At 37.9% G+C, this 22,086-nt stretch overlaps 1 protein-coding gene across 3 annotated transcripts in view; it reads left to right on the top strand.

Moving 5' to 3' along the window:
• prdm2b (PR domain containing 2, with ZNF domain b) overlaps positions 1 to 22,086 on the top strand; it is a 203,694-nt gene that overhangs the window by 104,544 nt on the left and 77,064 nt on the right. Inside the window, exon 6 of one of the 3 annotated variants that reach the window (XM_028807676.2) lies at positions 14,216 to 14,345. The exons of 1 other annotated variant lie outside the window; for it this stretch is intronic. In XM_028807676.2, the coding sequence (XP_028663509.2) occupies positions 14,216 to 14,345 (130 nt within the window). Of the gene's footprint in view, positions 1 to 14,215; positions 14,346 to 22,086 lie in introns of those variants that run through there. One more of the 3 variants, XM_051930360.1, reaches the window with a different exon arrangement.

Genomic DNA, 22,086 nt, shown 5'->3' with positions numbered 1-22,086 from the left:
GAACCCCAGACATAACATTTTATTTTATATTCTTCTACTAATCTTGTCTTCTTCAAGAGTTTTTATTTGTAAATATTTCTGGTTTTACTTTTGATCAATGTTTTTAATTATTACTATGCAATTATTAAGGGAAATGTGGATCTACTTGCCAGTTTTCTTTCTGATCAACATTATTCATAAAAGTAATTATTACTGTCGCCCTTAACTTGACAATCATCTTTATCTGAACCAGAACAGAATGAATCATGAAAGCACAGCTGATTCAAAGTTCAAGTTCTAGATATTCTGAGATCCTCATTTTTATTTCCCCTGCCACTCATCACACCAGGATTTTGCTTTCATGTGTACAGCATTATGCAAGTTGGTGTCTTGTTATATAAAGTGGAGTGAATCCATTTTGTTTCAAAAGAATATATTTTTACATATAATTTGCACTTGTACAGAAGGCATATAAAGAAGTAAGCACAAATCCACCAAAAAATGGAAAAACAGTAGGAAAGAAATCAATATTGCAACCAAACTAAATAAGGGTTTGGGGAAAAAGCAAACATTCTGTCAGGGGAAAGACATTTAAAAAAGTACACTGTCTTTGTTTGTACTAGAAAGGAAAAGAGAGAGCCAGGGATGGGGTCAATTCAGGAATGAGCTCAACAATTCCAGTTCAAACAAGGAAAAAGGAATTGGAATTGGAATTCAACAACAACTACAGGAAACTGAATTGGAATTGAATTGGACTTTCCGGACATGGAATTCAATTCCGTGAAATTCTGGCAAATTCCATTTATTGCTGTTTCTGAGCATTTATTTGGGATTACATGTAGGGACATAGTACATATGAAGTTTATCTATGGCACCTTACAAATACCAAGTAATGTATGAAGAGTAGTTGATGAAATGTAAGTAAATAAAACTGAGAACAGTATATTAACAATTGATAAATGATGAGTGACACTGGCCATAAGTATCGAATATACATACTGTATAACTCCATTATATGATTACCAGTTCAATGTGATAAATGCTACCACAGGATATATAGTATGTCTCAAACAACAACAAAATAATATTCATTCATGTATTTCATTCACATATTCACTTTTTATTGTGTCGAATAATCATCATTTCCTGAAATTTGGCATCACTAAGATTGCATCTCTCAGGCCTAAATATCTTGCCAGCAATACTGAAAACATGTTCCTCAGGAGCAGAGAGGCAGGAATTGCTAGATACTGATATGCATTTTGAGACAAATAGGGGAAACTTTACAATCAAACTCACAGAAAATCTCCAATCTCACACCTTGAATTGGCTTTCATTTATACTCATAGGTTATGAACTTTCACCTTGCATGGAATTCTAGTAAATATTGTTTCAATCTAATTTGAGAAAACAAATGCAAATGATAAAATAAAATTTCATATTTTACTCCATAATTTAATATTTTACTGCATAATGTGTAAAACATACATTACTCTTATATCTCTTTTATATGTTTGTGATTTGTGTGATTCATAGTATTTAATGTACTTTAAACTATTTAGCAAATTAAGTCACATTATCTTAGAAAATGGAATTTCATGGAATTTATTTGAATTCAGTTCAGTTTTCTGACATTCCAATTCAATTCCAATTCCATTTCCCTTCAGCTTCATACAATTCTAATTTCAATTCCAATTCTAGGAAGCGAATTGGAATTTGCCATGCATTCTCAATTCAGCTCATTAATGGCCCCAACCCTGGACAGAGCAAAGTAATAGATTGACTGGACATCTTAGTGTTAAGAGACATTATTGTGTATGGAAGCAAATGGAAGAAGGAAAAAAAAGAATAGAGCATAATAGCAGTTAAGAGTCACACAGTGGAACAGATACCAAGGCATGTTAAAGTTTAATTAGCATTTGATATTGAAATAAGGTTAGCAGTTATAAAATAGTTGATGTAGTTGTTTTCAATTTATATTGGGTTTAAATTCTTAATTTTAAAACATTAAAAACTTTTATCCAAATAAATATAAAAATGAGACCAATATAATTGCAGTGTTGTTTGATTTTACAGCTTATCCACCACCATGAGTAACTGGTCACTGAATTGACTCCCATTCAGAAAAGCAGAGATAGGTGGGGCACAGTCAGACGTAACCATACTATCCATGGACATCTACTACAGAGTTAGAGGTTGTGAAATGATAATCAAACCAGTTAGTTGTTAGTGTTTTTTTTTTCTATTCCAATCCTCTTTTATTTTGTAACAATATTTATAACAAAGGATTATCATTATTTTAGACACAAAACAAAATTAGAACAGCCTCTTGGGTCAGGGCTCCCTGTTCCCTTCACATTTGTGTCATCATAGTTGGGTCAGATCACTGAAAACTTTGTTCTGGACTGCTTCATATTTATAGCTACTGGTCTTGGAAAGGTTTCTGGTTCCTGGATTTCTGAACAATTGAGAGAAAATTAAATAACTGAATGATCACGTTACACCGTTTTCCATTCCTGGTGTACCTTTCTAATTATTCCCAGAAAGTCACGTGCTTAACCTACGCATTTGACAATGTTCAACTGTTTTCAGGACCTTGTAGATCTGAACAGTAACTCTGATACCTCAGCGATAAGGAAACCCATCTCACTTCTAAACTTGCTCGGAGTAGGAGGGAAGTATCCATCCATCCATTATCCATCCCTCTATTTCCTAACTACAGGGTCACGGGGGTAATGATAGTCTAATAAGGTGTGCCATCTTCCTTGTCCAGAGGTGGGATAACCTCTTGGATATACAGTATGTATAGGCTTCTAAACCTAGCTGGGGTGTATCCAGCTCTTATTGTGTATATTTGTAAAAATTACATATGTAAGGGTAACCTGTCACTTCTGCATTACATATTTAAGTTCTATCCATGCTATGTGCTAATCCAGTTAAGCTACATAATATTTATGAAAAATTAAAATTATTAAATCATAAAAATTAACACATGGCTCAAATATTGGTGTGTGATAGAGGGGTATATATAGGTTTATAGGATTTGGGACTTTTTTTGGAACAAACAGGACATACTATGCTGTGACAAGTTACAATTAAACTAGAGCATTGATCTGTTGGTAAAACAATTAAATAAGTTAGTCAAGGTCTATTTAAATTAAGGAAGGTTCTTTAAGGAAATCAAAAGTAACAGTAATAAAAGTATAGAATATTACTTTGAAATTACTAGGGTACAGAAAAAATTAAATCAGTAATATACTGAAAAACACTAATCTAAAATTATTAAAAATCATAATCCACTGGAAGTTACAAGTACCTGCACATATATATTGTGTTATAGCAGTAATGGAAAACTGGTTAAATCCTAGAAATATGTTTATAATATAAATAGACACAAATTATTTAGAAAATAGTCACAAAAAACAAAGGAGAGAGTAATCATTTACATCAGAAAGGACTTAACTTTGAATCTGCTTCAAATAGGAGATGACCACCTTAAGATAAAAGATATTTGAATTTAACAAGAAAGTGGCAAATGACTGAGGCCTGATATTGAAAATGCATTATGTACGCCAAATAGAGAAAATGTCAGTGTATATATATGCAACAGTGAAATAAATTAAAAGAAAGCAAAATAAATAAAAATGATCATCACTGTCTCACACTAAGATGCCTTTTACATCCCTATAAAAATTTAGCAAACCCAGTTTGTAATTTTTAGACTGACACAAAAAGTTAGAAACAGGTTGATAACAGCATGCCTGATTAAAGTAAGGAGTCTAGTTAAAAGCATTAGCTGGCAGGACAAAACCTGCTGCTATTTGAATAGCCACAAACTTGAGCTTAACAAATACCACACCACAGTATAACAATTTTTTTCTGACATTTCCAAACATATTTGAAACTTTCTAAATAAATGTTCAGCATGTAATGATGTGACCACAATATGATAACTATAACAGCATCCATCCATTGTAGAACCTACATAACAAAATATTCATTACATTACAACTTATTTTTGTATAACGCTTTTTACTGAGTGCAGAAGCAGAACACTATAAAAATTCTCTGTTAAAATACAAGTATACTGTAAATTATACTAATTACTAAATACAGAACTAGTGCACATAAAAGTACAGATTTGTTAAAACACACAGAGAAACAAGGTAGAAACTACTTAATCATAAATGGAAACCAACAATATCTGTCAATTAATTATTTGATGAACTATAAGTTGACAACAGAACACATTGAAATTGTACAAGAGAAAGTAAAAAATAAAGTTAAACACAGCACAGTCCTGGAGACCTCAGTGAACTAGTCACCTACCCCCTCCTGGGCATCCTATAGTGGAGTTTGTGCCTGGCCTTCCAGTCTAATGAGAGAATCTTTCCATCCAATGATTCCAAAGCTTCTTTATCTGAGATGACATTTGCATATGCAGGAGATCAGCCTGGCAGGAGAGCTTTGGCACCAAAAAGAGAAACATAATAGAGGAGGGTTAGGAATGGTTTTAAATATTGTTTTACTTATTTTTCTGGACAAATGATTAACAAACAGAAATGCAGTATACAGAGTTACAGTGGCAGGCAAATGTTTGGGCACCCTTGCTTAAAATGTCTGTTTTTGTGAATAGTTAAGTGAGCAGTGGATGAATTGATCACCAAAAGGCATAATGTTAAAGATGACAAATTTCTTTAATATTTTAAGCATGATTACATTTTTATTTCTATCATTCACAGATACAAAATACCCAAAAAAATTAAAAGGGCCTGAAGCAAACATTTGGGTACCCAACATGGTCAGTACATAGTAATATATCACAGCTTGTGAATGCTTTTTGTAGCCAGCTAAACATTTTTGAGTTCTTACTTGGGGCATTTTTGCCCATTTGTCCTTGCAGAAGGCTTCTAATTTGGCAAGATTTTTAGGCTGTCTTGCATGAACTGCTGTTTTGTGATCTATCTACAAATTTTCAATGATGTTTAGATCAGGGGACTGTGAGGGCCACGGAAAAACCATCAGCTTACGCATTATAAGGTATTCCATTTTAGATTTTGAGGTATATTTTGGATCATTATCTTGTTGTAGGACCCATCCTCTTTTTAACTTCATTGTTTTTACAGATTGTGTGATGTTTGCTTCCAGAATTTGCTGGTATTTATTTGAATCTATTCTTCAATCTACCAAGGACACATTCCCTGTGCCCTGTGCTACAACACAAGCCTAAAGCATGACTGAATCACCCCCATGCTTAATAGATGGAGAGGTGTTCTTTTCTTGAAATTCAGCACCCTTTTTTTTCCAAACATACCTTATACATTGTGGCTGAAAAGTTCTATTTTGACTTCATCAATCCATAGGATTTATTTCCAAAATACATCAGGCTTGTTTAGATGTTCATTTGCAAACTTCATGTGCTGCATTTTGTGGCAAGGGTGCAGGAAAGGTTTTCTTCTGCTGACTACACTATGAAGGACATACAGTATATGCTCAGGTGTCACTGGACAGTAGAATGGTGCACTGCAAATGTCTTTTACAGTCAATTGGGTTTTTTTACTTGCCTTTCTAGTAATCCAGCCAGCAGTTCTTTCAGAAAGCGTTTTGCTCTTCCAGACCTCAACTTCACCTCCACTGTTCCTGTTAACTGCCATTTCTTAGTAACATTACGAACTAAGGAAACAGCCACCTGAAAATGTTTTGCTATCTTCTTGCAGCCTTCTTCTGCTTTGTGAGTATCAATTATTTTATTTTTCAGATTGCCATGCAGCTGCTTAGAGGAGCCCATTGCTTTTGATTGTTGGGACAAGGTTTGAGGAGTCAGAAAATTTATACAGCTTTGCAGTTTGCATCACCTGGGGTTTCCTAATGATAACTGTGAACAAGTCATAGCCCTAATGAGCTAAGTAAGGTCTGAGATCCTGGTGAAATTTTATCTTCCTGTATAAAATGCTGAAAAAAAATGTGTCATCTGCGGTGGGTTGGCACCCTGCCCGGGATTGGTTCCTGCCTTGTGCTCTGTGTTGGCTGGGATTGGCTCCAGCAGACCCCTGTGACCCTGTGTTCGGATTCAGCAGGTTGAAAAATGGATGGATGGATGGAAAATGTGTTATCTTTAAATATATGCCTTTTGGTGATCATTTCATCTTCTGCTCACTTAACTATTAACAGTAATAGATATTTTAAGCAAGGGTGCCCAAACTTTTGCATGCCACTGTAATCAGTAGCTCTAGGCAAGATATGTTAGACTACAGTAGTGAGTCTTCGGCCTGGATTTAAAAACTGAAACTGAAGGGCCATCATTCCACAGCTTCAGGGCCTTGTAACTAAAAGCTTGACCTCACACTGTTATTTTATTAATCCTTGGAATCTTCAGTATTTAGTGATTTTGAGATCACAATGTGTGGTTTGGTTTGTAAGTAGTAATGAGTTCAAGTAAGTAAGCAAGGCCTTGGCCAATTAAGGCTTATAAAAGGAGGATTTTGAAATCAGCCCAAAGCTTAACTGGGACTCAGTGTAAGGACTTAAGAAGTTGAGTTATTTCTGGTTCTTGTAATAGTTCTTGCCTCAGCATTTTGAATTAACTGAAAACTTCATAAAGAATGATCAGAACAGCCAGTGAATGACACGTTGCAGTAGTCAATAATATTAGAAATAAATGCAAGAAATAATTTCTCAGTATCCTGCATATGTAGATAAATCTTAATCTTTCCAAATTGTTAAGATATTTTAGATAGTTTTGTAATGTGTGCTTTTAAATTGCATTCTAGTGTCAAAGGTAACACCTAAATTGGGTGTTAATTCAGTAAAACTAATGGTGATTAATATCACTTGAGTTAAAGACTGACAGAATGTTCTTGCAGTGCATCATTTCCTTCTGTATATTCAGAGACAAGTAGTTATCATCCATCCACTCCTTTTATTCACTGATACAGTTAATTAAGGACAGCATCAGAGAAACATGGTTTTCTCCAAAAGAATGGCATATTTGGGTGCCATCCACATGCGAGTGAAAATGAATGTTATGTTTTCTAATGGTAGTTCCCAATGGAAGCACAAGTTCCCAATGGAAGCATGTAAAGTGAAAACAGTCAAGGTCCCAGTACAGAGCCCTGCGGAACACCTTATGTAACGTCTGAGTATAATAATCGAGTACTGTGAGCACATTTTTGTATCCACTGGAATCAATTTGAGAGAATTAAACTGGGTAGGCACAGTGCCAGTGAATCCAGAGTAAATTTTTAGTCTGTGTAGCAAGATAAACAGTTAAAAATTCTGCACGCAAATCTAACAGCATAATTAATGTGGAATTTCCTTCATCAGAGGATATCACAATGTTGTTTTCAACATGAGTTAGTATTGTTGCTGTACTATGACTACTGTGGAAACCAGACTAGAAATTCTCAAATAAATTGTGATATGTAAGGTGGTCTGCTTTCATTTTTAGTGCATCAGGAACTGCGCCATTCAGTAATGAACTATTGATAATGCTAAGAATGGGTGTTTGTAAGAACATCTATAGAGCTTTTTACTAGTTTAGTTGGGACTGGGTCTAAGGAAAAGTAGTAGGTTTCATTTTAGAAATTAAAGGTGTGACTTCTTGTTCTATTACAATTAAATTAAAATTACTAAAGTGGTGTGCACAAAACAAGACATGGTTTGCTAATCTAGTATTAAGCTTGCAAGGTAATGCTGAGATCTTGGATCAGTTTTCTTATTATTTAAGTTCATAAAGTCTGCACTGCTAATGTATGTAGGTATTTTGCATTTTAATATAGAATTACCATTTGTTAGATAGGCCACTGCTCTAAACAGTGAATTTCCCCTTGGGATTAATAAAGTATCTATCTATCTATCTATCTATCTATCTATCTATCTATCTATCTATCTATCTATCTATCTATCTATCTATCTATCTATCTATCTATCTATCTAGTATACAATGATGATGATTATTATTATTATTAGCTGATATGATGGAGAGAAGGATGGTTAATATATTGTGTGTGCAAGAGACCAGATGGACAGGTTCAAATTGTTCTACCATGGTGTGGATGGGAGGAGTAGGTTTTGCAAAATCGATGGGCATGGCAGTGGTGAATATGTATTTTAAGAAGAGGGAGGAACATAGGCTGACGTACAAGAGTGGTGGAAGATGCAATTGTTTAATGCAATCTTGGAAAGTGAAAGGATGCCCGAGGAGTGAAAAAGAAGTCCACTGGTACCAATTTTTAAGAGTAAGGATGATGTGCAGAATTGTAGTAACTATGGAGGAGCAAAACCGATCAGTCACAGCATGAAGTTATGGGAAAGAAGTGCAGTAGTGGAAGCTAAGTTAAGAAGAGAAGTGGTGATTAGTGAGCAGAAGTATGGTTTAATGCCAGGAAAACACCACTATAGATACGATGTTTGCTCTGAGTGTGTCAGTGGAGAATCAGAGAGAAGACCGAAAGGAGTTGCATTGTGTCTTTGTGGACCTAGAAAAAGCATTTTGACAGGATGCCTAGAGAGGAGTTGTGGTATTGTATGAGGAAGTTGGGAGTGGCAGAGAAGTATGTAAAAGTGATACAGAATATGAACGAGGGACGTGTGATAGTGATGAGGTCTTCAGTGGGAGTGAGGGATGCGTCTAAGGTGGAGATGGGATTACATCAGGAATCCGATCTGAGCCCTTGCTTGTTTGCAGTGGTAATGGACAGGTTGACAGAGAAGATTAGACAGGCATCTCCGTGGACTATGATGTTTGCGGATGACACTGTGATCTGTAACAAGAGTAGGGAGCATGTTGAGGAGACCCTGTAGAGGTGGAGATATGCTCTAGGGAGGAGAGGAATGAATGGCAGTAGGAACAAGACAGAATACATATGTGTGAATGAGAGGGAGGTCAGAGGAATGGTGTGGATGCAGGGAGTAGAGTTGGCAAAGGTAGATGAATTTAAATACTCAATGGTCAAAAAGACAGGAGACAAAGCTGGAGGTGTCAGAGTTAATGATGTTAAGATTTGCATTGGGTGTGATGAGGATGGACAGGATTAGGAATGAGTACATTAGAAGGTCAGCTCAGGTTAGACAGTTTGGAGACAAAGTCAAAGAGGCGTGATTGCATTGGTTTGGACATGTGCAGAGGAGAGATGCTGGGTATATTGGGAGAAGGATGCTGGGGATGGAGCCGCCAGGTAAGAAAAAAAGAGGAAGGCCTAAAAGGAGATTTATGGATGTCGTGAGAAAGGACATGCAGGTGGTGGGTGTGATAGAGCAAGATGCAGAAGGCAGGAAGATATGGAAATGATGATCCACTGTGGCAACCCCTAAGGGGATCAGCCGAAAGAAGAAGAACATTATTGTTGCGAAGATAAATGGGAAGGTGTCCAGTCTAGTATTGTGTGCTAGAGAGTTCACTGTAAAAAGCTGTGAGTCCAGATATCTTTTGAAAATCTGTGTGTTTCTAGGACTGTTGGCATGGAATTTTGTGGGTCAGATATACGTATCCACTACCATATCATCTGCATATACTGATATTTTCTGTTAAAGTCCTTCTGTGAAAATCCCCTTTATCCCTGATGCATTTCAAAAGTAATCTGCCAATGGCTCAATGACAATTGCAAAGAACAATGGTGATAGGGGACATCCTTGTCGAGTACCGCGTTCTAGTTTGATGTTGTCCAAAATAAAGTTGTTAATACCAACTGAGACTTCTGGACTAGTATAGAGTAGTTTGATCCATACACATATGTTTGGGCCGAACCCAAATTTGTGCAATGTGGTGAATAAGTAGTCCCATTCAACCATGTCAAATGCTTTTTCTGTATCCAAAGATAGTAAGATCTCTGGGGTGTTAGATTTAATGAGTGAATATATTGTATTAAACAAACATCGAAGATTAGAAGCTAAGTGTCTGCCTTTAATAAATCTGGTTTGGTCTTGTGATATTACAGAAGGAAGCACTTTCTCAATCTTTCTAGCTAGTACTATGCAGAGTATCTTAACGTCATTATTCAGGAGTGAGATTGGTCTGTATGATGCACATTGTAGTAAGTCCTTATTTTTCTTAGGAAAGATGTTAATTAATGCTCCATTGATGTAATTGTGAGTCCAGTTTTGGTTGATACAGCTGATTCAGGAGGTTTATTAACTACAGTTGACAGTGGGGATATAAGGGCCTTGTTCAGTTCCAATAATCCATTGAATCGACAAATCCTCCTTACCCATCTTGCTCACAGTTTTGCTCCCACTTTGCCAATGCTGCAGTGTCAGGTCCTGGCAGATCTGTTCCTTCACCCATCTGTTCCAGGTCAGTCAGTACAGTAGGCTGTACCGTGACCTTGAGGCCGGTTTTGACTTTGATGAAAGTTTAGCTGCCTTATCCTTTTTCTTTCCATTGTTTGCTGCTCATGCTCATTTATACTCGTGTATAATGTAAATATAGGTTACCTCAGGATGATAGTAAAAAAAAAAAGGGTAAAATAACACCGCTGGTAATGGAGCTCAGCTCCAGCCGTCCCATCTCCAGCAAAGCATGAGACCAACTCGCAGAAACAACTATAAAACTTGATACATCACACCAATTGAAAGGCAAATATACAACGTGTAAGAGTGCAGAAAAGCTTCCAGAAAATAACACAAAAGGACAAAAAGTTAATTACACAAATAGAGAAGGAAGAGAAGGCTTCCAAAGCAAATACTGACATGGACAAAAAGTGTGGGAGGATAGCAGTCTGTCAGACATTAAACAGTTTGACACAAAGGAATGCAACACAATTCCTCCACAGTTTATTTAAAATTAGAATTTCAGTGAAGACAAGGTAATAGGCAATGACAAAATAGACAAATGTCAGAAAAATATGAAAGGAGAATATACTGTTACAGAAATTTTGATTTCATTTTCATTATGGTGTGAGAGATCAATGTAGTATAAACTGTGTTTCAGATATGGAGAGGAGGATCAGAAGTAAAAGCCTGAAACATTTCACTTTGGACAGACTTTCCTTTCATTGGCCTTGTTAATATTCAGAATATTCCTGACAACCTTAATCGAAAAAATGTATGGCTGAAATAATTTTTATGTAAAATAATTTTATATCAATTAATATATTTGCAGAAAAATAATCTAAGAAACAAAGGAGCAGATCATCAAATAAAATAAACAGTAAACTTTATTGCAGTTAGCAAAAGCAAGCCGATATGTTCAATAGAATCACTTCTGTAAATTACATTATAAGACTGGAAATAAGAAGCATCTTAAAAAATAAAACACAAGCAAAGTGCAAGTGCACTTAAAACTGTTAGTACTAGTAGATAAGAAGTTTTCAGGAGCTCTGTCTCCTCTGCTCTCCAGTCAACAAGTGACACCTTCTTCCAGGCGGCTGGGCTTTTAATTTTAAGGTCCTTTGACTAGAAGGGACAGAGTCAATTGACCTTCCTGGGCAGTTTCTCTGAACTGTGAAGGCAAAGGAAGACAACACAGCTAACGGCAGTGCTCCCTCTCAGCTTGTGGTGATATTACATATCTGGGAGGAACAGAAGTGGTGACCCTCTGATGTGAATGCACATATATGATAAATAGTACCTGCCAAATAATACAAAAAGTACACAACACATGTTTCATCCTAATTGGGGATCATCAGGTGCACACATTTTTGCTTCCCCTTGCGTGGACTGGACCTTAGATGTCAGCACCCGAGGCAAAGCCTCAGACATTGTGCTACAGCCGCTGGTTCACTTACTTGACAGGATGTAGTATTACCTGGAAGGTAAGCACCCAGATATTATATTGTGATCAGACTTATGCATGTAATACTCTAATCTACACCCTGTCAAGTAAGTGAACCAGCCACCATGGCCCAACTACATATGAGGTTCGATCCCTGCGGGGAAGCAAAAGTACTTACAACTGATGAGCTCCAATTAGGGTGAAACATGTGTCATGTACTCTTTGTATTATTTGGTAGATACTATATATCATGTCAATGATCTGCACTTCTCGCAACTGAGAGGGCGTGGCGGATGTCTGCTGACCGGCTGACCAACCACAAGCATTACCTGGTAGGTAACCACCCAAATATCAGATTGTAATCAGACCTATGCATGTACATATTTATATATATGTAATTTTATTACAGTTACTATAAATATTTGTAATGTGCCATCTGTTGGAATGACAAACGCAATGCATTTTATTACTACAGATGTTTGTGATATACTCTCTGTTGGAATGACAGAGACATAACTACAGGATAGACACACACGCATTTATTTTCGTAAGGTGACTCCTTCACTTTCTACAAATCTTAATGTGTAAGAAAATAAAAAAATAAGAATTTAGAGAAATGAGAGATGACCATTCAGTCCATCAAGCTTGTTTGTTTAGCTAAGCTGTCCCAATATATCATCCAGATACTTCTTCAAGGTTGTCTTGATAGTTTGTTCTTGATTTCCACAACTCTTTGTATAAAGACGTTCTTCCTGGCTTCTGTCTTAAATGATATAATTTGAAATGGATAAATATTTCATTTTTGCTTATACATCTACAGTCAATAACTCATAATGAAAAAGTGAAAACATGTTTTCAGAAAGGTTTGCAAATGTATTAAAATCAAAAACTGAAATCTCTTATTCGTGTAAATATTCAGAACCTTTGCTCTGACACTTAAAAATGTGAGAGCATGAGGGAAAAGATTATCTGGTCTGATGAGATTAAAACGTAACTCTTTGTGCAGAACTCCCAAGCACAATGTCTGGCGACTACCAGGCACTGTTCAACACCAATCTAATATAAATTCTACAGTGAAGTATGGTGGTGACAGCATCATGCTATGGGGGTGTTGTTCAGAGGCAGGAACAAGGAGTCTTGTCAAAATTGGGGAAGGACGAATGCAGCCAAATACAAAGAGGTCCAAGAAGAGGTCCCCGCTCCAGAGTTCATACAGTCTCAGACTGGTGCAACCTTTGAGCAAGACAACCCAGGAGTGGATTTGGGATAAGACACTGTTCTGAAGTGGCCCAGCCTTAAACCCCATAGGCATGTGTGGAGAGACCTGAAGGTGGAAGTTTACAGCTGCTTCCCATCCAAACTAATCAAGCTTTACAGCTTCTTCTAAGAAGAATGGGGTAAACTGTGCAATGCAGGTGGGCAAAGCTTGCAGAGAATTGTCTGTTTGTCTGCTTCAACGTTACATTATCCTGATTTCAAATCTCACACTCAATAATTGACTGTAAGGAGTGTGTATGTTTTCCCCATGACAGTGTTGTTTTCCTCCCACATCCCAAAGTTTAACTGAAAATTCCAAATTGCCAAATTGGACTGGCAGCCTGTCCAAGGCTGTGCCTAATTCCCCTGGGATGGGCTCTGGTGGCAGCTCCATTAACTCTGAAATAAAGGAGTTTGAGTTTTGTTTTCCCCAGATTCTCTGTAGCAAGACAGTGTTGCCAATAATTTAAAATTTCATTTCCATGTTTTTTTTTCTGTACCATTGTACAGACACTTTTCACCAAACAGGTTAAAGTGCAGTTAGCTTTGAAGGCATTTGTGACGTTTTGGCTAGTTGTCATCTAAAAATAAAGCAGTTTCATTTCATGGACAATCTGATATAGTAAACTTATGTATCAATGAATATCTTTTTATTTACCACAAATATGTGGACATTTCTAGGGTACTACCTTTTGTTTTTTAGGTATTGCCTGTTAAATGGTACTTCATATAAATATAAGAATGATACCAAATGAGAATTGCTTATTTAAATAAGCTGAGCGACCTCAACGGACAAATAAATGTAAATGACAAGTGAGGATTAAATGTGAAAGATGGGGAGAATGGTGTATCGTGTCTTGTCATCGTTAACGATTTTATAATAAACACGTGTGAATCCTACGACAGGCATCAGTGGAGTCGAGGGCTTTCTTCGACCGTACCTACAGTTGGCGTTTGTGACTGCAGTCTGTTCCAGGCCTGACTTTTTGTTTTGGTTTTCAATTGGCCCTCCTGCTAGAAGACCGGGGAATACAGTCATAAATGCCTTACAGAAGGTATTGAATAAACAACGCCAAACAGCAAAAAGTGAAGGTTAAAACGATAAGAGAACCTTTACAACGTCAATCCAATTGGCTTCTTTTGGCCGAGACTCTGGTCACTTCGCGTCGTGTCGCGTCGCGGCACGCCCTCTGGCTCGAGGCTTACGTTGCTGCGTCCAACAAGGCTGCACACCATTGGCTCTTAATCATTGTCTCTTTTCTATTACAGCCAATCGCAGCGGGAGAAGAACTGCTGGTGCGGTACAATGGGGAAGACAACCCCGAGATAGCAGCGGCTATCGAGGAAGAGCGAGCTGCCAGCGGTACTGGCAGGAAGAAAGAATCTCGAGCTGGGAGAGGTAAGTGTGACCTTTTCGGTGTGACTTTGTGTGAAAGTGTGACACTTAACTTCGTGCTAGCTTTGTGGCGTTTCTATGAGGGAATTGTCGAGAGGAATGCGGAATGAATACCGCCTCCCAATGGCAAGCTACTTGTTCGACCTACTTAAAGTTAAGATGGTGTCCTCCAGCTGTTCCGAGACACGTAAGGTAATAAACAGTCATGGGGAAACAGAGCGTTGACGTATAATATCGATGGGAAGAGAACTGGACGCATTTGTCACCATTTTCAATCTCTTGTCCTATACACGGACCTTTATTTGAGGGGCTTTTCTCGGGGCGCAATGCCAGCAACTGCATACCTTTTCCTTTAAAAGACACCATGCCAAGTAGGACCTGTCACATTTACTTGTCATAGCATATGTTCCAGTAATGCTGATTTTCTACGCGCCGGGATGCATTAATTGATTTTATATTTACAGAAAGCAGCTGGAGCGTATTGCAATATCTTCATTTGAGCTTTATTTTGTTTTTGCACGTCCTTGTTCGCGTAGATCGTCAACTCGACTCACAATTTCGTTTAGTTGTTAAAGGTAATAAATCTACGGGACGGATCGGTGTGTAGTGTTTAAAATATTAGATTATTATGGTGGTTCGCACATACACGAGAGCAGCATTTATAGGTATAATATATGCACCGGCTTTTATAATGTACAAAAAGTCTAGATTTATTGTTCTTGGTGTGTACACGGTATTTAAAAGCATTTTCAGAAAGTAACAATACTGTTGTATCTGTGTATGTATGTATGTACGTGTGTGTGTGTATATATATTTTTTTCTTATGAAGACAGACCGTGATTGCCAAATTAGGACTTATATAATCAAACTTGAGATAAGCATAAATTATAGGACTGTCTTTTTTTAAAAATGTTTGCCTCTCACATAAAGACTGATATTTTAGTGCAGTTTTTATTGACCTTATTCTTCAGTTTTTTAGATAACCGAAAAATAATGTTGCATAAACACACATTAAGGGTCCTGTTTTGTAAGGTGGATATCAAGTAAAATTTTGCTCTTACCTTTAAAATCTCACTGATTGAATTTGTTGCACTGCCGAAATTATTTTTTGACCATAGACTCCTTGCAAGGTGCCTGAAGTGCAGTTTTCATGGACTTCTTTATTAAAGGATTTTACAAGAAATTTTTGGTAGTGTTCAATGAAGTGTTTTTTTTTATTATTATTATTATTATATATAAAGTGGTATTGTGCGTAATATGTAAAACTGAATGTATGTTTGTTTGCAATGCAAATGCTCACCAAATTTTGAATGGATTCTCCATATGCATGTGGAAATACCATAGACTATATTTTGTTCTGAAATTTAGTTGGGATTTTTACATACTGTACTATGGTTTTCTAAGAGTTAACAGAGAATAGTGTGGTAAACAAAAGCCTCCATTGAGCAGTAGTTTTGTGGCTAAAAAAATGCCTTATTAAAGAGAGAGGTCAGAGGAGTATGGACAGACTTGCTAACAGAAGGGCTCCAAATACTCCCAACACTCTACTGCAGTGGTGTGCAGACTAAATTCCTGAACATGTTGTGGATGGGGATATGGCATCAGTGGAGATTTTCCCCCCGCCCCCCATTCTTATTAACTAAGAACAGAAAAATGAGCCTATAGTGGAAACATGACTGATTTAAAATGGACCATTGAAGATTACAAAAATGTCTTTTGTTCTGAACCTGCAGAGATGACAGGGTCAGAATTTGGAATAAATAACTTGAATGTAGGTACACTATGTGGTAGTGCAGTGGTGTAGAAAATATTTTCTTTGTACACACGTGGACTACTTAATACCAATCAAACATTATTTTAATCTCAGAACCTACCTAAGCGTTGTTGCTAACTTTTTACATCCTGTTATGGCCTCTGGCTGCAAAGCACAGGAAAATATAGAAACAGATGATTCACTGTGGTGACCCCTAATGGGAGCATCCAAAAGAAGATGACTTTCAGTAGAGTAATCTACCATATCACAATTATCACCAGTTGATTTCATGAACATAACATTGACTTCAGTTTACTCTGCTGAAGCAATCCCCGAACCTTGATTTAGTAAAGGATCATTGACATAAGGTTACTCAAGGAAGTTTGCGTGAAGGTGTGGCCATAAAAGTTGCTGGAGCTATGTGATATCATTATTGAGTCAGCATGGACAAAATTGAAGAACTTAAATTCCTACCTAGTACTATATATCTAGTAAAATGGTAACTGTGTGTGTGTGTGTGAGAGAGAGAGAGAGAGAAAATAAGTTGCTGGCCAGTAAATTGTGAGTTTTATTTAAAAGTGTGTATTGAAAGCTACATTTTATTTAAGACCGACATCTCTGTAAGGAATTTTGTTTGAATAATCAGTGTTGCATAGAAAGTATTAGACCTGTTGAGCCCTTTCAGGTGGGACTCCAGTCTCACACCAAACATATCCTGCAAAAGCAGTTAATGTTGATGTCACCTAACATTACTGGTATGCGTACTGTTACAGATGACACTGGTATTTGATGTGTACTATTTAAAGAAATGGCCAACTGAGGACAAGTAAGGTGCCTGTTTCTCAAACTGCAGCCTCTGGTGATACTAATCCTTATGTGCAGATGTGCTCCTGGACCTTCCACTTCATTTTTTTTATCCTGATTAGATCCACTTTGCTGTCTTCTCTCAGGGCAATAGTGGACACCATTATATGAAATCTTCAATTTCTTTGGCAATCAGTTGCATGAATTATTTAGCAAAACAAAGATAAAGTGATGCATTCTTTGAGAATGTGTAATGTTTTCTTTTGACTACAAGGGGGCTTTGCTCGCCTACCCCCGGCGTTGGGTATCCTGAAATACATTAGTCGAGCTCGTTCGTTTTGGAGCCGTGCCCGCTTTGCCCGCGGCATTTCAGACACGCGTTGTAGGCGCCTGCGTTCATTGATCTTATCCAGGTGGGCTCGTGTTTGTATCGTTGAGCTGTATTGTGTTTGAATTTGGTGTAAAGCGTTCAGCGGTTTGTACAATCCCAAGCAGCACATTATTCCTAACTTCACTCCGCAGTAGTGCCACTCACAATATGGCGGTGACGCCTGCGTCTTCACTCCGCAGTAGTGCCACACACAATATGGCTGTGACGCCTGCGCCCTCCGTACTATGTCGGGTTTCACTATGCTGTGTAGGCGCCTTTGCCTTTCGTACTTTCCCACGCCTTCCGTACCATCTTTGTGGACCTGTGGGGCCTCTGTAGCCTCTTCCGTTTGAATCTGGGCTGCAGCGCAGAATCCTCTTTTTTTGTGTGGCTGTGTCGGTAGTCGTTAGCTGTGGGCGCGTTGTTGCTTCATTTCTCATTCACGTCAGTTGAGCTCTTTCGTTTTTGGGCCGTGACTTTGTGCGCGGGTGGATACGACTTCGCTTGCGGTTTATGAGACGTGCGCTGTACGCACCTGCGCAGTATGTCTCACGATCCCATCGCTGTGTACCCGTGTCCATGCCATCCGGTTTACCATTCTCGGTTAGTAATATGGATTTTTGAACCCAGAATTTTATTTTAGAAATGCCAGTGCTTTGAAACCCAAAGAAAGACAATTTGCTTGTTTTGTTGAACAAAATAAGAACCATTGTGGAAACTGTAGTAGTGGCTATAGTAAAGTGGGGCTTTTTAGTCCTATACTGTATAAATAATAAACTATAGATCAGTTATTTCTGGTACCTTGATTTAAAAAGTATCTATCAAAAATGAAAAGTTCTGGGTCATTCCAAACTTTTGAATGTAGTATATATTCCAACTTGAATGTGACAGCTTTAATGGCAATAATCTTTTTAGCCAGAGTATTCCAGTATGAGCACAAAAGTGAAACACTAAGGAAATCTGACTGGGACATAAAATAGACAATGAAAGATAGATCCAATACAGAATAGATGTACTTGGGAGGTATTACCAAACCATTTTAAATGCCATCGAGTTGTGTTAGTGCAGTTACAAGTATTAGTTGCTGAGCAGATCCACATACAGTGCATCTGGAAAGTATTCACAGCGCATCACTTTTTCCACATTTTATGTTACAGCCTTATTCCAAAATGGATTAAATTCATTTTTTCCCTCAGAATTCTACACACAACACCCCATAATGACAACGTGAAAAAGTTACTTGAGGTTTTTGCAAATTTATTAATAATAAAAAAAAATTGAGAAAGCACATGTACATAAGTATTCAGGTGCATCCTGTTTCCCCTGATCATCCTTGATGTTTCTGCAGCTTAATTGGAGGCCACCTGTGATAAATTCAGTTGATTGGACATGATTTGGAAAGGCACACACCTGTCTATATAAGGTCCCACAGTTGACAGTTCATGTCAGAGCACAAACCAAGCATGAAGTCAAAGGAATTGTCTGTAGACCTCCGAGACAGGATTGTCTCGAGGCACAAATCTGGGGAAGGTTACAGAAAAATTTCTGCTGCTTTGAAGGTCCCAATGAGCACAGTTGTCTCCATCATCCGTAAGTGGAAGAAGTTCGAAACCACCAGGACTCTTCCTAGAGCTGGCTGGCCATCTAAACTGAGCGATTGGGGGAGAAGGGCCTTAATCAGGGAGGTGACCAAGAACCCGATGGTCACTCTGTCAGAGCTCCAGAGGTCCTCTGTGGAGAGAGGAGAACCTTCCAGAAGGACAACCATCTCTGCAGCAATCCACCAATCAGGCCTGTATGGTAGTAAAAGGCACATGGCAGCCCGCCTAGAGTTTGCCAAAAGGCACCTGAAGGACTCTTAGACCATGAGAAAGAAAGTTCTCTGGTCTGAGACAAAGATTGAACTCTTTGGTGTGAATGCCAGGTGTCACGTTTGGAGGAAACCAGGCACCGCTCATCACCAGGCCAATACCATCCCTACAGTGAAGCATGGAGGTGGCATCATCATGCTGTGGGGATGTTTTTCAGCGACAGGGACTGGAAACTAGTCAGGATAAAGGGAAAGATCCATCCATCCATCCGTGTACAGAGACATCCTGGATGAAAACCTGCTCCAGAGCGCTCTTGACCTGAGACTGGGGCGACGGGTTCATCTTTCAGCAGGACAAAGACCCTAAGCACACAGCCAAGATATCAAAAGGAGTGGCTTCAGGACAACTCTGTGAGTGGCCCAGCCAGAGCCCAGACTTGAATCCCATTGAACATCTCTGGAGAGATCTTAAAATGGCTGTGCACCGACGCTTCCCATCCAACCTGATGGAGCTTGAGAGGTGCTGCAAAGAGGAATGGGCGAAACTGGCCAATGATAGGTGTGCCAAGCTTGTGGCATCATATTCAACAAGACTTGAGGCTGTAATTGCTCCCAAAGGTGTATTGACCAGAGGCTGTGAATACTTATTTATGTACATGTGATTTCTCAGTTTTTTTATTTTAAATAAATTTGCGAAAATGTCACGTAAACTTTTTTCACATTGTCATTATGGGGTGTTGTGTGTAGGACTCTGAGGGGAAAAAATGAATTTAATCCATTTTGGAATAAGGCTGTAACATAACAAAATGTGGAAAAAGTGATGCGCTGTGAATACTTTCCGGATGCACTATATATCAGTGGATTCATCTGAGTGTAGATTTTTCACTTTGCAAGGCTCGTTCAGTGAGCTGATGTTTAATGTCTTTTATTATGAGTTACTCTGTGAACCATATCACAAAAGGTGTGTTTTTTGTATAAAGCTGGTAAGCAAATGTATTACACTGTGTGGCTTACTGGAACAGCACCTCTACAAATAAAGTTCTCACCAATTGTATAAGACTTTTTAAATTTTTTTTCCCTTGCTTTTGGTTTCCTACTAACCATATAACTCTCTGTCCTTCACCACATAACCAACAAAAAATCTAAGATTTTTAAAGTTTGTAATGCCTTATTTTAAAATGTTTGAGTTTAATCATTTTTTAAGCTTACATGGATGAGTAATTCTGAGCTTAAAAACACCCAATGAACATGACTCGCTTCAGTTGGCAAGCTTTAAACTCTACACTGCACAAGATCAGCTTGGGTTTTTTTTTTTTGTTTCTTTTCCCAATACTGTAAGTCCTTTCTCCCTGTCTTATCTTGTGCAAACCATTGTGTTTCTGGCGGCACGGTGGCGCAGTGGTAGCGCTTCTGCCTTGCAGTTAGGAGACCTGGGTTCGCTTCCAGGGTCCTCCCTGCGTGGAGTTTGCATGTTATCCTCCAAGTACTCCAGTTTCCTCCCACAGTCCAAAGACATGCAGGTTAGGTGGATTGGCGATTCAAAATTGGCCTCTGTGTGTGTGTGCTGCGGTGGGTTGGCGCCCTGCCTGGGATTGGTTCCCTGTGTTGGCTGGGATTGGCTCCAGCAGACCCCCGTGACCCTGTGTTCGGATTTAGCGGGTTGGAAATGGATGGATGGGTGGTGTGTTTTCTCTTGTGTATTTTGTTTTTGTTTGTTTAACATGAGCTACTTTTCCATCTTGATTACGGAGTACAAATAACTTTATTATTGTGATAATGAGCAACTGAAATGTAACAAGTAACAAATATATTTATTACTGATAACAACCCTACCTAAAAGGCAGAAGAAGAAAACTGCTAAAATAACGAGGTGCTACCGATGGTGCCCCACCACTTAGGGCACCTCCCAGAATTTTCTCAAATGCTTCCCATTTTGGAACCATTAGTCTATATGATCATTTTAAGAATGTAATTTCTTTTAATATGGGAATAAATTAGTATATAATTTTTTTAGAGTAACATATTTGTCTCTGCTTCAAGGATTTGATTATATTTCAAAAATCTTATGCATTATAGGCAGACTTAGATTTTTGTTTTTTTAAACACTATTTACAGAGTTACTTAGTGCTGCCTTACTATAATCCAATTACTTTTCCCATTAACCCTCCCATCACACTTTCGAGAATTTTTGCTATAAAAATCTTCAACTCTGACACTTCAGTTTATGGTATCTCCAACTCCTCGATTTGTAGTTAGGCTAATATATTTAGTATGTTGATTAAAAACACATACAACGCATTTCATTCCTGCCAGTGTGAATCATCAGGTTACTCTTTAGCTCCCTACCTTGTTAAAATTTGGGTTTAAAAGCTGTAGTGATGCTATCTAGGCTTTTTAAATATTATTTATTAAAGTGGTACAAACATTGACTAGGCTAGAAGTTTTAATCAAATTATTATATGTGAAATTGGAAATTTGTACATATTACAATTTACATTTAGTTGGTATATTTTTACTGACTTCAACTTCAGTAACCCATTATTTGCTTTTGACTCCACAAACCTAGGCTTTGTTGCGGCCTACAGATTAGTGTTACGACATCCCCAGCAACTCAGTCAGATCTGTTGGCAACTTGCCTCAAAAAAAAAAAAAAAAAATCCAACTGGTTTGATTGTGTGAAGTCATAAGAGTAGACTCATACAAGAGCTAATAACTAGTGAAAGCTCACCTAGAAGTACAAGGTATTCAATGTACCCTGAAGAAAAGAACATTTTAAACTACTGAAAGAGAAGAAAGGCTCGTCTAATATTTAGCATGCCATGACCGAATGGAAAAAGGGGGGGAAAATATGGGCCAAGATTGCAGCTGAACTCGCCATTCCTGGAAAGCATATTTACTGACAGCTGTTTGGGAATACGTTATTTCGATGTGAGAATGAAGTAAACTCCTGATAGAAATTTGAAAACACTTGAAAATTTATCACAGTTATGTACTTTGTTTCTCTCTT

The sequence above is a fragment of the Erpetoichthys calabaricus genome, chromosome 8 (assembly GCF_900747795.2).
Source record: "Erpetoichthys calabaricus chromosome 8, fErpCal1.3, whole genome shotgun sequence".
Lineage (NCBI taxonomy): Eukaryota > Metazoa > Chordata > Cladistia > Polypteriformes > Polypteridae > Erpetoichthys > Erpetoichthys calabaricus.
Note: the sequence above shows the minus strand (reverse complement) of the source record. Positions and strands in the feature narration are given on the sequence as shown.